The sequence below is a fragment of the Pavona decussata genome, unplaced genomic scaffold (genome assembly GCF_977016875.1).
Source record: "Pavona decussata unplaced genomic scaffold, jaPavDecu1.1 SCAFFOLD_102, whole genome shotgun sequence".
In the NCBI taxonomy this organism is placed as follows: domain Eukaryota; kingdom Metazoa; phylum Cnidaria; class Anthozoa; order Scleractinia; family Agariciidae; genus Pavona; species Pavona decussata.
The window spans coordinates 1,814,310-1,834,730 of record NW_028145517.1 but is presented as its reverse complement, the minus strand read 5'-3'; the positions used below and the strand labels follow the sequence as shown (position 1 = coordinate 1,834,730).

Here is a 20,421-nt window from a genome sequence, read left to right as displayed (position 1 = left end):
GACTGTGCAATAATTATCAGGAGGGGGGGGGGGGGGGCTGAAAAACCAGAGTTATCTAGCAAAAACTTAGACAGTACCCCCCCTCCAAAACTAAAAAATTAGTTCTAAGCCCCCCTCTGTTATGTTAAAAATAACGTCGCACCCCCCCCCCCCCCCACCAACACACACACACACGCACTCACTCCTCGCCGCCACCATTACCATAGATGCCTTTAAGTGCATACCTTTTATATTGTCATGCTACTGTAAGCGTACGCTTACTTGTTGGATGTCTTCGTCTGGAACAAATAATACCTCATATGAGTGTTGAACAAAGCCATCCGTTTCGGAGTCATCTGAATCCAACTCAGAGTTGTTTTCGGAAGTGCTTGTGTGAGAATCAGAGTCGCATTCGGAATCACTGGATAGGAGTTCTGTGTCACTGTCATTGGCACTAATTCTTTCGTTGTTTCGTGTTCCAGTTTGCGAGAAATCAAGAGCACGTGCTACCAGCACGGCTTTGCTTCCAGATACAGGAAGATTGTTCTGCTTAAGATAGATCTTAATTTGTCTTGCTGTGAGGGATTTGACTTCATCATCTTCTTCTTTCCAGTTAATGTCTGGAAGGGTATTGCGCTCAGCTTCCCTTTTTTTAGCTTTCAATGCAATAAACTCACGGTGTTGAACAAAACGTTTGAGAGTGATATTGATCGCTTGATTGAAGATTTAGACAAAGCATTTGCTAAGTACCGGGGTGCTTACCACATTGGCTCAAAATCCAAAACTTCTGAAGCCAGAAAGAGAAAGGAGCAGAGAAAAAAATCAAAGAACAGGGGATTGAACGCTTCAAATAACAGACGAAAAAGGGCTTGCATTATATTTAGATCCTTGGGAGGAGAGCCTGTTGAACTTTGTTATGAGCCAGAGATGTATGGAATTCAGCAAATCGATTCAGTCGATGAAGAACATTACTTTTATTCACATCAAAAACCGACAAAGCTTGTCTACGAGATCTGTTTGATTCCCATTGTTTTACTGGGGATGCTAAAAAACAAGTGCATGATTTTTGCTTTACATAGGGTCAGCTTAATTAAATAGAAGAAGGGTTAAAATTAATCAGTTATCTTTTCATTTTGATGGAATTTTTTCAATAATCGTTTAACAGCTGTTCGTATTGATATTTGTTACAGTCTATCATGAGGCCTGTATTGAGAATCTTTAATTGCGTTTAAGTTTATTTACATTTCGAATAAAACTTAAGGCCCCCCCTCTGTCAAATGAGTGATTTTACTTTGACCCCCCCTATCTTGGCAGCAATTTTAGGTAATGCCCCCCCCCTCTGGTTTTTCAGCCCCCCCTCCTGATAATTATTGCACAGTCCCTTATTGTTAACAGTAGTTTTAATGCTTCAAACTTTTCTAAGCAAAGTTTTTGTGAGTTGGGTATTTTAAAATTACAGCTTTTAAGTTGTAAATAGCTTGGAATATGTTTGTAAAGAGATTATTATTAAAAAGAAATTATTTAAAAAATTCTTCTTCTTCTTATTGCATGTATTGCTCATTTCTCCAAGAAGGTCAAACGAACTACACTTTTTTCACTACTAACGAATCACGTAAAATTACTGACTGACTACATATCTTGCCATTCCAAAAACCACATCTACTTAAACCAATGTAAGAAGTGCCACTCTCAATGCATTGGCGGGGAGACAAAGCGAGTTGAACGTTTCGGGGAACACCACAGATCTATCCTGAATCACCATCAACTAATCAACCCTGTCTCGCTACATTTCAACCAACCTGGCCACTCAATCAACGACGTCAACCTAATCCCGCTTGAACTTATACGCAGCAAACGTGACTCAGTTAGAAAGGCTCGTGAAGCTCATTTAATCAACAAAGCTAAAACATTGCAACCTCTTGGTACATATAGAGGTGACGAAGCACGCCAATGACATATGTTACACTTGTAACTTAGTCTTAAACAACCAATCATTGTCACGCATTTGTAACGATCCTTTTATGTTTCTCACTTTTCTCTTTCGTTGAGGCTGCGAGGAAGGTTTGATATCGGGCAAATATTTGTTTTTTTAAAACAAATATATTTCAGTTATTCTAGCCTTTGTTGTTTATTCTATCAAGCTCGTCACCCCCGCCGCTAGGATCAGTCTGCAGTCAGTATTTTGTATTGTAGTTTACTCAAGCGCATAGCAACTCGTTGAAATAGGCACAATTCGCTCTGTGGTACCTTGGGGGTCGGGAGCGAGGGTGGGGGATTCAATCTCCCATACCCAGGGAATTGGCGGCCAACGTCAAACGCGGCTGTGGCCTGAGAATGAGTTTAAAGTCCGTTCCGGTTCGTTCCGGTTAATGATTCATTTCCATGTGATGGTCATATGCCCTGAAAAATCAAAAACAAAAACAAGCTTGCATTTTAGTTACGGTCAGGCGGTATTCATGAGTATTATGATTTATAGGCGCAATAAAAATAGTTTTAAAAAATCCAATAACTTGGTTACAATTTGTCGTATATTCATGCATTTCGCATTAGTGATCTCAGTGTTTTTCCACAGTACTTTGGCTTGCTTTGCCTGCCACGGCCACACAAATTGCTATAACGAAATTTCTCGAGGTATTTTGAACAATAATAAAATTCGTAGCGACAACTTGCGTTACAAACCCAAAATTTCTTCCTGAAAATTCGACGTGAAATGGATAATAACATGATCATTGAACTTTTTTTACCAATCGCAAAGGCATTGCTTCTGCAAAACGATCGTTTTTTTTTTCGAATAAACACCTTGTCTCAAAAACTGGTTTCCGAAGTTTGTGCCATTTTCCCCAGCCATATGGTGTGTTCAGGAAAACAAGTTTTCTTTATAATAAGTATTATTTTGCTCGTTTAATTCAATGAATAAACAAATAATGTTCCTCGTGTAGACAGCACTCCAACATGGAAAGTGACCATAAGATGTTTTGCAACTTTACAATCCGTTTGTCAATTTTTTTGACCGCAAAAGAATAAAAAGTACGTGCTATGAAAGAAAAGACACTTCCTGAAAAGCGAATTGCATAATTCACAGAATTAAACTGAGCAGTTTCGTAATTTGTAGCAAAACAAGTTTCCCTCAAGGAGACCGGTGAAACTTGAAAATGTTGTTGTTCGACCGCAGTAGAACTACTTCACGTGAAATCACATGCACGTCTGCAATTGTGATTGGTTAAAACACCTTGCCGTGAGAAACTGGATGCTAACATTATATGACGTAAACACCGACGCTGGAAGCTATCGAAAAAGTTATAACCAGGGTAGGGACAAAATCAAAACTCTTGTTTGCCAAAATATTCCTCAATTTACGCAACGTTATCCCTTTTGAGGAACTTTTTAGTATAATACTTTCTTTTTAATGTTTCTGAAGGTTTTTGAAATCTTTTTTGACTTGTTTAGTGCGATCGCTGCAAGTCTTAAACAAACACCCTAAGTCAATACCGGTGGGGGTTCATTCTGCCGTCAAAACTGGTTGGCTCCTCCACTATCACTATCGAGGCGGACAAGAAGTGTATTTCTGTTGTAACAAGTTTTTGTGTTCGCAAGATGTGATCTAAATACATATTTCAAAAGACAGATTGTTGTTGTCAGAACTTGCTAAGTCAGTGAACAGTTTAAACGAACGAAGAGTCGTCAAATAGTTTGTTATTCTGGTGATTTTTACGGGGATTTATAAGTTCCGTTCCGTAACCAGACGGCGACACCGTCGCGTCTGTTTTCGTTTTGCTCATCCGCGTTTTGTGAGTTAAAATACCGGTACGAGGAGTTGGAATTGGACTGTTAGGAGTCCTCAGTGTATGGATATGGTTGTCAAGATTATGCAGGCAGGAGTTCCCACTCAATTTGACCTAGAGAAGTATTCTACACCGCTGCTTAGGCACTGGCGTGAGAAAGGCCGAAAAAGAACTGCGAACGAAGCGTTTCTGAAAACAGCGGACGCATTGGACGATCTCGAGTTATCTCCGAGGATAAAACGTGTGGTAAGGAGGCCACCTCCTGCTTTAACGATATATGTACGGCGAGAGAGTGAAAAAGCATACAATGCAATTATGTTGGAGGAAGTTACAGCCGAAAATTTAAAACTTGCCGTGTCCGAGAAGTACAACACCCCTACAGATTCAATCAAGAGTTTCGAACTTCGCTGCAAGGAAGGGTAAGTTAATGTCAGTGATGTTTAAAGCATTTGTAGATCTTGGGGTTTAAGTCTTGAGTAAAAAATGAAAGGCAGAAGGTGCATGTTTCAGAAATGTTATATTGCATGTGGGAAGACCGTAAGCTGTTTATTTGAAGCAGTTTCGCGTGATAAACTGTAAACACGTGGGTATGCTGCAAGACTTGCAAAACAGCTGAACTCGTTTAGTAAAATTTAAAAAGCTGGTTTGGATTTCACTTCAATATGGATCATTCATGAAACCTCTTGTAATCAATCCTTGGAAAGCTAAAGTTCCAAGAAGGCACGAGTTTACCTCAATATTACATTCTCTGGTCGCTTGGTTTCATTCGAAATACATACTAAGTTTAATTATAAAGATATTGTTCCCTGGGAGTATTTCAACCGAAAATTTTTGGTGACCTTTTCATGTGCACTGTCACGGCTTTTAAACCACAACCTCTTAGCTAGGAAGTCACGTTTAGCACACAACATTTTTTACGTTGTCCACGGTAAAGCAGTGGTGTGATTGTTGGCACGTGGTAACCGGCTAGTCAAGTTTGTACCGGTTTCGTTTACACATCCATTCATGATTTTGTGCACTTCAAATTGTTTAAGAAAAGATTGCTTCTTTCTTTTTGTCTTTTTACAGTTCAAAAGCTGGTCAATCACTGCAATATTGTTTTTCTTTACAATAATAATTGTGTTAGGATAATGTGCTATTATTTTATCCTTCTGGATTGTGTTTTTGTTTGAGGCCAAAGTTCATATTTTAGTCATGCAACCACTATTTGCTCAAAATTTGTGAAAACCGGCTGGATTGAATAATTGCAATTAATTTATCCTATGTGCCAAATTAAGATTGAGTTCCAGTTGATGGCTTTTTTCACACTTTTGCGGTGGTTCTTGAAAAAAGTTTCATATCCTGTGTCAGTCCTGCAGTTGTATTGTTCCAAAACTGATTGTGAACTAGATCAGAACTGGTTTTTCGTGCAGGCCCTTAGGTGTGTGGATATGTGCCTTTGTTCTACTGAGGGCAAAGTTCATTTTAATCCTTTGTAAGACAAAGGTTATTGGATATGGTTTGATTTCTTAACAAAAAGCTGAAATATTGCGTCTAATACTTTTTAAACTGCTCTGCAATTTGTGGAATGTAACATTTATTACAGTATTGTAGTTTTCTGGCTTTAGATGGTTGGATTATAAAAAGCATATCCCTGCAGGAGATGAGTATTTTCACCCCTTTGAACTTGCAAATCGCATTTTAACTATTCTTTCAGAATGCTGATTAGATTCTATCTGAGATCAAGAAATCCTTTTTTGTGTGAAACAATACAGCATTTATTTTATCAATACATTTGCCTTTTGTGACCAATAAAATGCCCATTTTTGAACAAACACAAAGGTACGTTTACAGGATATCATGTTATGTCTACAAGATGTAAGTCAAAACCATTATCTCATTTTATACAGAAGGTACTGAATTCTTTAATAAGTTTCTTTGTGTTAAGCTTTAGTTGTAAAGTGCTTAGTGATTCTTGGCATATTTTCACTTCTTAAAACCAATACAACAGGTAATGGTTTTCATTATCCTGTGTTGGACAGTAATTTCGGACTTTTCTAACTTTACTCTGGCTCACAATAAAGAAGCATACTTGAAGGGTTTTGATCTTGTAATTTTCGCTGAGACCATCTGAAGGTTTGTTAGTAAATAGTCCTGCTAAAGAAAAGTTAATAAAATTAGATTGTTGTGTATTGATTCATATGCATCTTAAAACCTAGTATGGTATAATTCTGGCATCAAAACAAGTTTTTTTTCCTGATGATTATCTCTTCATGCATGGGATTTGCTGTTCAATAATATCCTGTCATTTAATCCTCTCTGGATTGTTTCCAGCATACAATGTAAGCTTTTGTGGACATTTGACAACCTTTTCTTTTCCAAATTGTTTTTATTGTGAAAACAAAGTTACAAAAATGAGGTGGTGAAATAGCAAGAAAATGAATTTCTAAATGGAACCATATTCTTGAATAAAAGAATATCGATAGGAGTATCTTTTCAAGGTTTCAAGCATTGCCCACAGTTACCATATCATTCCCAAGTATTAGGACTTACTTAATCATTAATAGTCACTAACACAATGATTAATAATCACTAAGTTTGTGGCCTAAGTTTGTGTGGACTTGGTATGAATATAATAAATGTGTAATTTACATCAAACCCCACAGACTACACTGCACATGTATAATGACAGCTAGTCCACCTTTTGTACATTCTTGTTACCCGGTTTGCGTGAATGAACGAGTCCCGTTTTCATCACAGGGAAACAAACTCGATTGCAAGTACAGTAATGTGATTTTTATGTTGGATGATGCAAGACTTTCTTAGTCCTGCTTTTATTGTGGTCAAAATGGTTTTGAACGGAATACATAAGGAAAAGACTTTCCTTGGCACACAGCCCAGCTCATTGTTATGTTAGACAAAGCATTTGCTGAGGTTTTCTGACTGTCAAGGCTTATGCTCAGGGTGTAAATTACAAAACCACATGTTGTACATGTAACTGATCTTTGAATCCAAAAGCTTACTGTTGCGAAACATTACTGAATAACTTGGGAGAGCCTCATGAATGATCCAACCCCAGAAGTGAATGCTAAATTGCCTTTAAAGTGTTCACTGTATATAGGTGTCAGCAAAATAGACAATGCAATATAACCTGAATGGAAAAGAAATGTTTTGCCAGATCACCTGTACCCACCTTTTTGACTTCCTGCCCTTCATTTTTAGTACTCTTTGTATGTACTGCAGAATCCACCAGAGTAACTCTTTCAGAGTAGTTGTGTACTTTGAAACTGTTTCTTTTGTGGTGATTACAGCTGTGTCACTCTGTGATCTTAAACTGTAATTGATTTGCTTGTGTGTGTGTGTGATAACTTTCTCTAATGCTTTTCACTCATGCGCGGGTTCCATTCATTTGTAGTTTTTAGACTGTGAAAACTATTCCCAAGAAAATGAATCCACAAAAAGGAAAGTAGCTTGCTCAGGTGAATTAACATTTTTGGTCACCTGTTCAAAATCTTAATGGACCCCCTGCTTGTTCCAAATGACAGAAGGTTCTTTATTTTGGACTGACATGGACAGAAGTCCTTTTTTCAGTTTTGTCCTTTTGAAGTCATAAATTGAAAAATCTTTTGCCCCAAAATGTTACCAACTATTTTTACTTGATTTTGAGAATTGTACCTGAGCAAGTTGCATTACTGTAATTTGCTCTTCACAAAATTAATAGTTCATTTCTTTCTTTTTTATCTTTTGGCTATGGATACATGATATGGCTTAAGAATCACCTGTGCTACTTATTTGGAAACTTTTTTGCCCTATTTCACTGTACATTTTGGTGCTTTTGGTGAAATATGGAAGCTTAACTGCCACAATTCTCTCATATTTAAGGACGTTCCCATGGCTAAGTAAAGTCTGCAAACTCTTGTTGGTGATACAAGTTGGAGAGCGTGATTGTCACGATAACAGTTGGCAAACATTTTTGCCAAGTATTGGCAACAAATACAACTTGCCTGTGACCTCTCCAACTTTCTCCAATACTTTTTGGGGTTCACTTGACAAACTTGAATTCATTAAAAGAATTGATGGATTTAAGTAACAGCTAGACATTTTAGAATGTTTTATGAAATGATTTTGAGAACAAGAGTGCAAACTTAAGTTTGCCGTGTGAAGGCTCCTTTAAAAGGCTTTATGCAGACTTTTTGTTTGTGTGTGGGTATAGAGCTCAGTGCGAAAAAGAATATTGTTAGTGCTTCCTGCTCTGTGTTGTATTGTACGTCTTTGTCAGTGGCCTGTAAGGGGAAAAAATGTTTAAAGCCAGTGGTGAGGAGGGAGAGGAATTTAAGATGTGAAGAGCTATAGCTGTACTGCCATATGACCTCTTGTTACAACTTGTCACAGTCTGTAGTTGATCAATACCACAAATATTTCAAATTGCAAGGCACATGCTCTCTTGATTTCCAGTGTGTTATGTTGGGAGTGTTGATTATAATTTACAACGAATTCTGATTGATAAGTTTTTCAAAAGGCCATATGATTAGTAACCATGAAGTGTATAATAATGTTATCAAGTGTTCTCTGTGATGATTATTGCCCAGGCGGCTTATAATCAGTGATGCTGTTTTGATTTGTAGCTAACGATTGATCAGCATTCTTCCTAATTGCTGCACAGATTGGTACAGTACGCAGTTTGTGTTTTGTTTTTTTCATTTTCATTATCCTTGTGTATTATCTTGGGCTGGTGAAACAAGCATTTCTGCCCATGGATGTTTAGATATCTTCAAGTCTTTCATTTCTTATTATAAGTTCATGTAGACCGGTCAAAAAGCAACGTGGAGAATTAATTCTTTACTTGAAATCAGATTTATTCAAGGAAAATTCTATTATTATTTGAACAACAAATTAACTTCACAGTGGATGGAAATTGTCAATAATTCTGTTGTTGTGGTTAAGCTTATACTAAACTGACAAACAATAAGAATCATCAGAGCATTCAGCTGAACCAATTACTTGATTGTACTTTTTCAAACAAATTATTCTACTAACAGTAAAAAATGACAACTTCTGATGACATTCCAAGCATGACTCTTGTTTAGTGACAGGCAAAATTCTGGCAAAAATTACTGTTTTTGAAGTACTTATTTGAGTACGCATGAACAGTCAGTTAAAGTACGTGTTGGACGCTGGTTTGTTGTTTGAATTTTTCAGCCCCTGAAGTGGTACATGTACCGTTGGTAGGGCCTCACGGACGTCAAGATGGAGTTTTGCACACCTACACAGTGGCAGGGTAGCATAACAATTTTTAGCGATTAAAAAATTGTCGACATTTTGTTTCATTTGGAAGCCATGAAAAGCTTGATTTTCTTAAAAAATGTGCACTTCATGTCATCTTAGGGAAGTAACATTTTGTTATTAATGTAAGTGTTTTCAATCATGCCAACAACATTGTCATTTTGAAATGTCTATGGAAGAATGAAAAGTTACAACATAGCAAGATTGTTATCTTTTTTGATGGCTTGGTTGTTGATTACTTAAAAATAATAAAATGTTTCCTCCATGTATAAGAGTTATCTTTGTTGCATTGTCTAGCAGTTAAATATATTTAACTTCTCTTTGGTCGGATGTTCTGACAGTGAACCCAAAATGGCTGAATGAAGCACTTGTGTATTGATTTTCGTAAAGGGTTTTGCCAAGAGGAACAAAATCACATTAATTTTGCTTTTAGTGCCATTTTTCTATTGTCAGAGCATCTGCTGAAGATTACATGTATATTGAGTTGTACTGCCTGTGTAAGAAGTGTGTTGGTGTGTTAATGTGGGGGAATTTTGAGTGTTTCATAAGCGTGTTTGGTGAACTTGATTTCCCAAAGTTGTATGTATGTGCAAGAGTCGGGGCAAAAAAATATTTTGATTTGATTTGGTTTGGAAAAATTTATGTTCTTGAGTTTTGTAAAACCCTTGCACGTCTTTCTTTATGTTTTATTCATTTTGTAAATAACTGGCCTTTGCACTTTCATACAACATTTTTTGATGCATAGATGGTGGTTCTCATGATGAAATTGAAACAAACAAAAACAGAAAACCAAAAAAACAAAAAACAAACAAAACAAAACAAAAAAAATTTAAGTTTGTTCATCTTTTTTGTATTTAGTTCTGAATTTGTTTACATGTTCTGCAGATGTTTTTCTGTGGTGTGTGAAACAAAAATAGAGATAAACAGAAATTTCAATTCAGTGTATCAGTACTGGCAATTTTTTTTGCTACTCTTTTAACTAGTAGAAGCTAAGCTTTGGACAAGTTAACTCTGTGAACATTTCAACCTTATACTCCAATGAAAGCATTTCAAAAAAAGTGCAGTTGTGAGGATTTTACCAGCATTGTGATGCATCATTTATGCATCAAAACTGAAATGTAGTAAGGCTCTTTATAATTTTTTATAATTATACTGATATTTTCCTTCTGCAGTGAAAAACTACTTGAGAAGTCACTGTGCTAAGCAGTTTTCCTTGGCTTTTTTTTGCAGGACCTTGTCAGAAATTGATGACAAGGCTGTTCAGGGATTTGTCGATGAAGACGCCTTCCTCATCTCCTTGGACTATGATGCTGAGAAGGGAGTTTGTAGTGTGGTGTTGGAAACAAGCTGACGAAGTAACTCGGGCTATGTCAGCCAGTTTTCCCCTCTTACAAAGACAAAGAACTGTTTGCAAGTTATATTTGTGCCCAGTTTCATTTAGGTCCTCTGTGTGTAAGGTCTTTCAGAAGAATATATAAATATATATACATATATGTGACAGTTAGGTCGTGTTCGACTGAGTGTATTCCGGAATAAGAATAAAATGATAATAGAATTGCAATTAGGTTTCTCTTTCTTGTAAATTTGAGAAGGCATAATTATTGGTAAACTTTTTCTGGCAACCAGTATTCAAGAACTAGTTTGTTTTAATTCTAGTAACTCTAAAAACCTCTTTTTAGGGAAGTTTTTAAAATAACATTGTGTATTCTTTTTTCCGGAATATGGTCAGTCGAACGTGTTGAACACTGTGAAGCAGTAGAGTTAAAAATCCTGGACACGTGATTTAACATTGTGAGCGATGTGTGCAATTCAACTTGATGTTTGATTCCAGCAACATTTGGCACAATGTCAAATGATGAAGCAAATGGACGTGGTAGAATGGTGCTTAGATTCTTGGATAGACACGCTGTAATTTATTGTGTTGAGTTCAGAAACATTTTTATGATGGCACTGTATGTCGAGGCTGTATTATTTCCTTCACCTCTTAATGGAGCAGTTTTCTTTCTAGATTAATTTAACGTATGAAGTTCTTGGTTTAGGAGCAGTCGAGTTGTCTAACGTTGCTTGAAAGTGAGCTTAAGTGTTAAATTTAATGTTCTTCCCAAAGCGGGAGTATTAGTGTTGGTTAGTACAGAAGATTTTTGTATTATGAGATTTGTAATTTTTATTTCTTACAGAAAGAATGGAGACGTTGTCTCCCACAGATTGTATATTTGAGCTAAGATATGATGTGTTGTTGGAGAACATTATTTGTATTTGTAATTTATTTCGTGTAAAATTTCCAAGAAAAAGAGAAGACGGTTACTTAAGGGTCTTCACCTTGATTATTCACAAGTTCCCTGCTTGACATCTAGCTGGTGTACAACAAGGTCAAACCTTTGTTTCCTCCATCTTTAAATGTCCACTCCCCTAAATTTACTTAAGAGCTACTTTTTCAAGTAAATATTGTTTACAAAACTGATGATTGCAGGAGGAAAAATTTATAATAATTATACTTTTTAAAAGATGGACGCTTACTCATTCCAGTTCTCTATTTCTGGCTTTCTCCAGAAATATCAACTTTTTTTTTTCAGAAATATGTACTTTAAAAAATTCATCATTTTAATGTTGCTCCAAATGCCGTGCATTGATTGCCCAAATGAACTCTCCACATCCCTTTCTCGTCTAAACAACCAGTGGACATTAAACAGGGAACTTGTGAATATGTCGATGATGTCTAAGTACATATAAAAAAGTATCAGTGGCGTTTTGGTTCAGCCTCAGGACAGTATATTTACTATTTTGTTGCAGGATATAAATCATAAATGTATTGTTTTTGGCAGACCTTAATCATTCTAAGGCAGACCTGTTTTTTTGTCAGTTTCTATAGCAACCCATTGATTAATGATAATTTTTATATTTCTCCTTTGTGAAGAATCGAGAGAATTGAGGACATGGCCTTTTACAGTGCAAGGAACTCAACTGGAGCCACTGAAAAAATCTGACACTTTGAAATGTAAAGAAATGTTCTCGTTTTTGATTGGTTTACAAACTACCAAAGCCTGACTCCTTTGTTGTAAACATGACCTGTGATTGGCTGATCAATGTTGGGTGGCCCCAGTTGAGTTCGTTGCACTGTAAGGCTAGGAAAAAGGACGTCAAATTTATCCAAATAATTATTATAAGTTTGAACACCGCAAAGGTGACAAAGATTGCAGAAGCTCTTGAAAGCCCTTGTTATTGCCTTGGAATAATTTGAGTTTCCACTTGATGTTCCGTTATTTTGCAATAGACTAAAGAAATTTGCTTTTGTGAATTTTGACAACTGTACGTTTTAGTTCTTTTTGCATCGAAAGTTTAGTCGGTGGTTTTTCTTTTGTGAAAGACAAGTGCAAGGATTCTTCAATAGTTCAGAGAATGCTCCATCAGCTTGGGAATAAATTTGGCAGGCTTGTTACCCTGTTCTTCCTACTGTAGCTTGAAGTGTAATAAACAACTGCAATGTTGGCAAGGTGTTCTTTTTTTGTGTGTGTGTGGAAATGAAACCAAAGAAACAAACAGCATAAGATGAAAGTTATCCTAATTGTGCAGTTCCAGAAAATATCCATACTCCCCTCAGGGAAGGTTTTTTTTTTGGTTGTTTTTTAACACCCATCTCCCCCCAGGAAATTCCAGTTAGTTTCATACGTTGATTTTAAAATTTTTACTTTTGAGACCCCCCTCCCCCAAGAAATTTCCAATGACCTTCCAGTGGTTGAGTATGGATTTTTCCTGGAACTGCACAATAGGACTTATCTGCACGATTGTTTTTATATTTGATTAACCTCCCTAGGCGCTTATTTAATTATGGGCCCATGAGGGAGGGCATTTATTATTTCCGTAACATTTTCAGCAAGTGAGGGCATTTTTAGAGAATACAAAAACAAGGGTTAAGTTTATTCCGCTTCAACAAGGCAAAACGAAGTGCAAAAGATAACATAAACAAGCCATAAACAATTAAAAGTGCATTGACTACCCTTACCCGTATCTAAAACCAATGTTGGAACACAACTGATGCTCTTCTCACTTCACACTGGGCTAGTACAAAATTTGTTTTTTTTTTTGTTGGTAGGGGGTGGGGATGGGCACTTAGTTTTTGGACTTTCAGGGTGGGTGGTTATTTGAGGTGGGCACTTACTAACTCTTTGGGCTTTCAGACTCGCAGTACTTTAAACATTTTGTCCACAGACTGCCAGTGATGGTGGAGCCATATTTCATGATAGCAGAGTTGGGTTGAGGCAGTGTTAAAATAGGCAATAACTTGCCACGTTAGCTTGTAAAAGCAGACCCTTTTACTGCCATGGAAAAGGTGTCTGCTTTTGCAGGGCAGGCTGTTGCCATGCCAATGCCAGCCCTTAGCTTGCAACCAGCTGGGCCTGGTTGTTCGAAAGCCGATTAACGCTAATCCACGATTAAATGTTAATCGAGGTTTTCATCTCGCTCGTTTAAAATTTGTGTTAAGGCCAATGTCAAGCTAAAGGTAAAGGAAAGTCTATGTTAATACTGAAGGACAAAAACGTTTTGGAAGAATCTTAATTGATTAGTAATTAAACTCTAATCAAGGTTTTCATCTCGCTCGTTTAAAATTTGTTTAAAGGCTAATGTCAAGCTAAAGGTAAAGAAAAGTCTATGTTAATACTGAAGGACAAAAAACGTTTTGGAAGAATCTTAACCCTTTCACTCCCATGGGAAATGTCGTATTTTTGTAAAACGGCAACTGTGAACCCCTACACAACCTGTAATACACCAAGTAAAAGGTTTTATCTAGGGCATTGTATAAATCATTCCATTTAAAACAAAGGACATAACAGAAAAGAATGAAAAGCATTTAAAACGAGAAAATAAAAACCTTAAAATACATCTCACTTCTCGTAAACACTGGGTATACCCCTAAACTATAGCTTAATTTGCAGACCTCAGCACATAGTTTCTTGTCAAGTGGTGACTTGGTCTTAAAAGTGTAAGTGGAAAAAGTTACAAAAAATGGAGGGGTGGTTAATCATGTCTTATGTAGGAGGGGGTAAGATTTTATGCTTCCATTGTGCAGATCTCTCCAAGATCTGTTTGGTGTCCAAATTTGATACAAATTGACCCAATATTGAACGCGTAATGACTTCTTGTGCCATATGGCACTCTTGGGAGTGAGAGGGTCAATTGATTAGTAATTAAACTCTAATCAAAGTTTACGTTAATCCAGGATTAGCTTAATGGGGCTTCGAACAACTGGGCCTTGGTGTCTAAATCCTTGCAAGTAATAAAGGTTTCTTGTTGTATTGGCGTGACTGTGGTGAGATTTGTTAGTAACTACTTAAAAGCTGGGCTCGTTTTACATGATTTACATATGAAAGGCAGTAAGGTTTCTATCAAAGCAGGGTCAACTCCAGCCTCATTTCCATTCGAAGGCCAAGTTACTTAGCATGCAACTGTAGAATGAGCTATGAGTTTTAGACTTGGCACTGTTGTTTTGTAAAATGTGATGAAATAGTCTTACCTTATTGAGCAATTGAAAGCCTTTTATGAAAGTCGTGTCAAAATAAAAAGTACAAAATCAGCCTCACCTCTTCAGGGGACACCTTCATTTACAGGACACTCCCCTTGGTTCTGAAGGTGTCTCCTTTATGACGGTTCCCCTGTATCTACTAACAGAGTTGGGAGGTTTCAGTTGTAAGCCTGTTGCCCCTTGAAATAAATTTTGCTTGCAATTTCCAACTTTTGTTACATCATCTTACTGTACACATTGTGAACAAGAGAGAGTGAATGGAGAATGTGCAGAAAAAATCCCTACCCACCCCATGGAAAGTCACTGGAAATTCCAAGGGGTAGGGGAGGGTCTTAAAAGCCAAAATTTTAGAAGCAAAGTATGCAGCTAAACTGAAAGTTCCTGCGGGGAGGAAGGGTGCAAAACAAAAAAACCTTCCGTGGGGGGGGGGGGGGGGGGGAAGGATATTTTTTGGAACTCCACAATAATTATTGTAAATTGCATGGCATTTAGTGGCAATAAGTTTGATGATCTTGAGAGAGACAGTTGATTACCAGCCGCTACCAAGTGGTAGAATCAGGCCTATACAAGATATGAATTTGTCTAGATCTTGTAGAGAAGCATCTGTAATAAATTTTTTTTTAGAAAAAACCAAGTTATTCTTGATCTCGCACAGCTCACCTTCCTTTTAACTTTTGAAGAAATTTGCCTATGACAAGTTCTTGACAAGTTTTCTGAAGTGTGGGAGGTTAGGAAAATGGGACAAAGTGAAATTTCTCAGCTAGGGGCTTGGTAAGATTTCTCCTCTATCGTTTTTACAAACAAATTCCAACTGGCATTACATTAACAGAGCTTGAACATTTCTCTGAATTAATTGAACAATAAATAATATAGTATTTATCTTACTGTTGCAACACAGATTAACCTGCGTGACCGGTGTAATCGGAAATGGGAGGGGGAGCAAGGGGGGCGGGAACAAGTAAGGGGGGATTGGTGACGCTCCTCCCTCTAATCCCCCCTCTTTCAGGCCTGGAAAAATCTAGCAGGATATCGCTATCTGGATTTGCGGAATTTTCTCTTTCCTTTACAAGTCAGTTTTCATTATGCAAGTAACTGCTTACAGCACAGCTCCACAGGTCCTGCCATATAATTTTCCATTTACCCTTTGTATCGTAATAGTGATCAACATACAATTTCTCCCTGTAATATCACTGCTTAATAATTCAGAAAGGTTTTAACTCCTCCACACTAGTGCAAGAAGGGAGAATTTGTATTTTGCTTAGGAGAATTTAAGGGTTAAAAAGCTGAACACTCAATTAACCAGCTTCAGGTTGTTTGCGGCTTGGCTAAGAGGAGCTGTTTCCAGGCAAGCATGAAAGAAATTTAGGAAATTTGGTTTGGGTTAAGGGTGCTTTGCACGCAAAGCGTTTTCCACCATGATTGCATCAAGGCTTAATTCAAACTCAAATGGTGGTAACACCCCTATTGCCGTAAATGAAGACACAACCTATAGCACTTTGTTGATTTCAGTGCCTGACAAAATCTCAAGAATCCAAGGGCGATACACGGACAAAGCAACAAGATGAGAGTTGAGTATAGGCTTTAATAAATCGTCTTAAAAACAAATCATAAATATTTACAAGTTGTGTTTATGAGTAGATGGATGTTTGTCCAGTTGTTTTTGCTATGACAACGTGGGAGTTTGAATTGACACTTGAGGGCACACTTCTTGGTTAGAGCTACTTGGTTAAATTCATAGTTTAAGAATCTGACAGTTGAACTTCTTATTGTCAAATTATTTCATTTACAATAATTGTAAATCGTTACTACCAAGGGAAACTTAATGAAGAGTCTGGGAGCAAATGAATTTGTGGCTTTGAAACAGAAAATGTATACAAAAGTCTGGAATAAAACACCATTCACTATATTATATGTAAAATGTAGACACTTCAAAATTCTGTGGATTTAAATTAACTTCTCTGTATAAGTGACTCTGTTTTGAGCTTTACTATATACAATGTTTGCTATAATACTTATTAAACTTCTCTTGACACACTCGAGCTTACCATATATTTTCATGAAAAGTCATAAGTACTTGTTTTTTTCTTGTTTTTTTTAAAAAAAAAAAAACTAAAATAATGCTTCTACATCCATGTTAAGCAGGGGGTTTGACAAATTAAAATTATCTTTCTCATTGGTGTGGACTTTTGACTGTTTCAGTCAATGCAGTTCCTAACACTATCAAAGGCACAATAGAATAAATGCGATGGTTCATTATACAGTAAGCAGGATGCAAGATGATTGTCACACAAACCTTGCCACATGACTATTTCCTTTTATGATGAGTTTGAGACATACAAATCAAGGTGCAACTCTGTTAGCTACACCAGATTATTTACGCTATCTTTATTACTTAAAATAGGACCTTATTGACTAGGCCCATGAAAAGTCCTATTCTGGCATCAAGAACATAGATTGGATAATGCATCAGTCAATACTAGCAGCCCCCCCTCCAACAGTAAGGTATTTTTCTCCATCGTCCATCCTATATTTAGGTATTAGTCTATCCCAGGGCATCTGATGGTCTCATGATTTCCACCTCACAGCACTGTCTCTTCCTTTCAATGATAAGTTCATCGGCAAAGACAATAAATTTGTGATCATCTCTTTCTAAGGAGGACGAAGTGATATAGTAGATCCATAGAGCGATTGGTTTGACTGGAGCAATACAGAGACGAAAACACTTATTTGAGATGTTGTTTGGCTTAAATCAGCTTTGATTAGAATAAAGGTATGCCCAGAAACTATTTTTCAGAGCAGTTTTCAATTGGGTGTTGAAGGTAATTTTGCATTTGGTTTGGTTTTGCATTACTATGCTCTGTGATTGGTTAACAAAACTCACACCACTTCCTCAACCAAAAGGAAACCAAACCAAAACCAACTGTACGTGTTTTCACCACATGCGTTATCCTGTGCTTAGCGCCAGTTACATGTATTTATTTTGAATTCTGTTTGGCTCGTTGTGTCATTTACATCTGTTACAATTGGTCAGAGTACTTAGTTTGGTTTTGGTTTTACGACACTCAATTGGAAACCGCTCTTCCCTGTACTGCGAGGCATTACTGATACATAACTGGCATTCTCTGCCACCTGACAAGAGCAAGTTCGAATAAATTTGCACTGTCAAGCTTTGAATAGTTTAGCAAATCATCATAGAAAATATATTGTACCTTTTTAACATGGCTGAGAAAATATATTTGCCATGGAGCAACATAGCACCCCACCCCTGTCAGAGCCTCTAAGGCTGGGGGTGCCAAGTGAAGGTTGTTGAGGGATGGCTTGACCCATAAACGTGGCATGCCAAACACACTACTGAGAATTAACTTACATTCAGTACCTCATAAAAATTATCACATATTTGTTCCTTGAAAGTGAGCAAGCTTCTTTTCGAGCTCACCAGCTTTGAGTCGCAGTTTCTGCACTTCTTCTTTTAGAAGCGCATTCTCTCGCTCGAGCGATTTAAATTTCTCGCTAACCTCGATTTCTTTCTGCCTTCGCAAGTCCCTGGACCGCTTAGCTGCTACGTTATTTTTTATCCTCCGCTCCCAATATTTTTCATCCTTTTCCGACTGTGTCACAAACTTCCTGTCTGCCTTTCTCGAAATTGGGAGCGGATTGTAGACGTATCTGGAGTTTCGTCGCCTCCGTACTGGTGTTTTACCGGGTGTTGGGCCCATTGCCTCCTTGTGCTCCTGTTCGGTGACACCAACAGATTTACACCATTGAATTATAGCATTGGTTGCTGCAGGCTGCGAAGCGCTGGCTTGAATAGACTGCAAAACAGTAGGATCCACTTTCATCGGGAACGAGGACGCTTTCGACAACATAAGCGAGTTCAAAACACTGTTCACTTCCACTGCCGTTTGTGACAGCGAGAAATCTGTCGGCGCTTGCTGCATTTCCCGTCCAGAATTCGTTTTCTTCGGAACTACTGCCCTAGTCAGGGAGGCGGGCGGTTGATTTTGAGTATTCTCGTCGGATTGTTGCACTGCTTGACTTTCTTGAACATTGTGGGTTTGTGCAGACAAGAATTCATCGAGATCCATGTAATCTGATGGAAAGCTATTCCCTGTCGAGGTCGACATCGAGTCCACACCAGAATCACTGGATTCACTGTCGCCTGGAAAATAACACCAACGTAAAAAGAATTAAATATAATAATGCGTTGCCCTTCCCTAAATTAAAAAGTAGATACAAGATTGAATAATTCCTTTAATCACGTTGAAGAACAGCGAAACTGAGGCCGCTTTCCATATGTCAGAATTGGCCGACTCGATAATTTCGCAAACGGCATACATGGCTTATATACAACAATTTGAAGGCCAGTTAAATACATGTACCGCCTATTTTAATTCCTTCACTAAAGCGCTCTCTACTCGCAGAATATGCCATTTGGAAGAACTGGTAGCGCCCTTAGTTCGTTTGAGCAGAGCATGATAATCTAAGCATAAGTAAACTTACACTTAAACATTTGGTTGCAAAGATTTCATACACATACAACATTGCTTTCCTCAGTGTAATCCAGACACGTTTATCATTCGTAGTGGATTCAATGAAGACTTTTATAATTATTACTTACTTTGGTTACGCACAGAAGGGCTCGAACGCCGTGACATGTCTGAAAATTTTTCCTTGGACAAATTTCACACTAGTTGTCGTAAACGCACCAACGTAAAATTTACTTCGATGGAAACTTCGATGCGACTATTTGCTCTTCCCCTCACCTGTGTACTACACTCTGATTGGATAACAGGGTTCGCGGCACGTGCAGACTGGAGCATTATATAACCAATATGGCGTCCAACTCACGTGCAAGCAACCCGTGCGAGCCGTTATAAACACTATTATGTAACTGCTGCACACGACTTCACCTCGTCTCATCGACCGCGATGCAATTGGTCTGCGTTTGACTGATTTCGAAACAGGGTGGACAGGGTCCCTGCCGTCGTCCCAGCTTTTGAGATCATTTTGCTCTAATCTAATCTTAGGCTAAACTGACAAACACCAAGACGGCAGTATAAAAAGGACTCTTTCCAACGACAAGTTAAAGGCGAATTTTCTGATTCTCTCGCCCTAAATTTGGACGCGTTACACAACTTGGCCATGCACGTGCCAAACCAATCTCTTACCCAGAGTCCTCAGGCTCTTTTTAACCAGCGGATGGTCGCCAGGAGAGACTCTGGAGAATTCGAAAAAAATTAATTTTTTTGTTGGCTCTCCTGTAACAGCCTGCATTGTCTTACCGCAGAAATCCTGTAATCTCGTACCCAGAGTCGTCAGGCTCTTTGACCGGGGATTGGTCGCCAGGAGAGACTCTGGGAAACTGGAATTTTATTTAAATTTTTTGATTGGCTGCTCCGTAACTACTTGCATTGTTTTACCGCAGAAATCCTGCGGTAATAAAATTCCAGTACCCCAGGGTCTCTGCTGGCGACCACCCGCTGACCAATAATAATAATAATAATAATAATAATAATAATAATAATAATAATAATAATAATAATAATAATAATAATAATAATAATAATAATAATAATAATAATAAAACTTTATTAAGCACAGAATTCAAAACTTTTCCATTGAAGCTGTGCAGATATTCTACAATAAACTGGATAACATCAGAAACTACTACGTTATATATAATATAGGTTAAAAAGCCACAGGACCCTGGGTATAAGATTGGTGCCAAACACACTCAGTGTGGACAGCCATGCTTTTTCGTCCACAAAAAAGGAATAAAGTGCAGGGGTACCTGTTTCTGAGCACAGTATACAATTGTCAGTTAACTGTTCTACTTACATAAAAGCTGCTCACGTCCTCCTAGGTGTCCTCCTTTCCGTC

The 20,421-nt window shown here is 37.7% G+C and overlaps 2 protein-coding genes across 2 annotated transcripts; one reads left to right on the top strand and one right to left on the bottom strand.

Moving 5' to 3' along the window:
- The first annotated feature begins 3,493 nt into the window (after positions 1 to 3,493).
- Positions 3,494 to 12,509, top strand: LOC146471565 (grainyhead-like protein 1 homolog). The gene is made up of 2 exons (XM_085120013.1): positions 3,494 to 4,180; positions 10,254 to 12,509. Exons 1-2 carry the CDS (start codon positions 3,825 to 3,827, stop codon positions 10,372 to 10,374), a joined length of 477 nt encoding a protein of 158 aa, XP_084976139.1. The 5' UTR covers positions 3,494 to 3,824; the 3' UTR covers positions 10,375 to 12,509.
- Positions 12,510 to 16,642: 4,133 nt separating this feature from the next.
- LOC146471564 (uncharacterized) lies at positions 16,643 to 19,318 on the bottom strand. Its single transcript, XM_085120012.1, has 2 exons — positions 19,160 to 19,318; positions 16,643 to 18,700 (listed from the first exon to the last, which is right to left on the bottom strand). The coding sequence occupies exons 1-2, from the start codon at positions 19,194 to 19,196 to the stop codon at positions 17,931 to 17,933; spliced, it is 807 nt and encodes a 268-aa protein (XP_084976138.1). The 5' UTR covers positions 19,197 to 19,318; the 3' UTR covers positions 16,643 to 17,930.
- Positions 19,319 to 20,421: the final 1,103 nt, after the last annotated feature.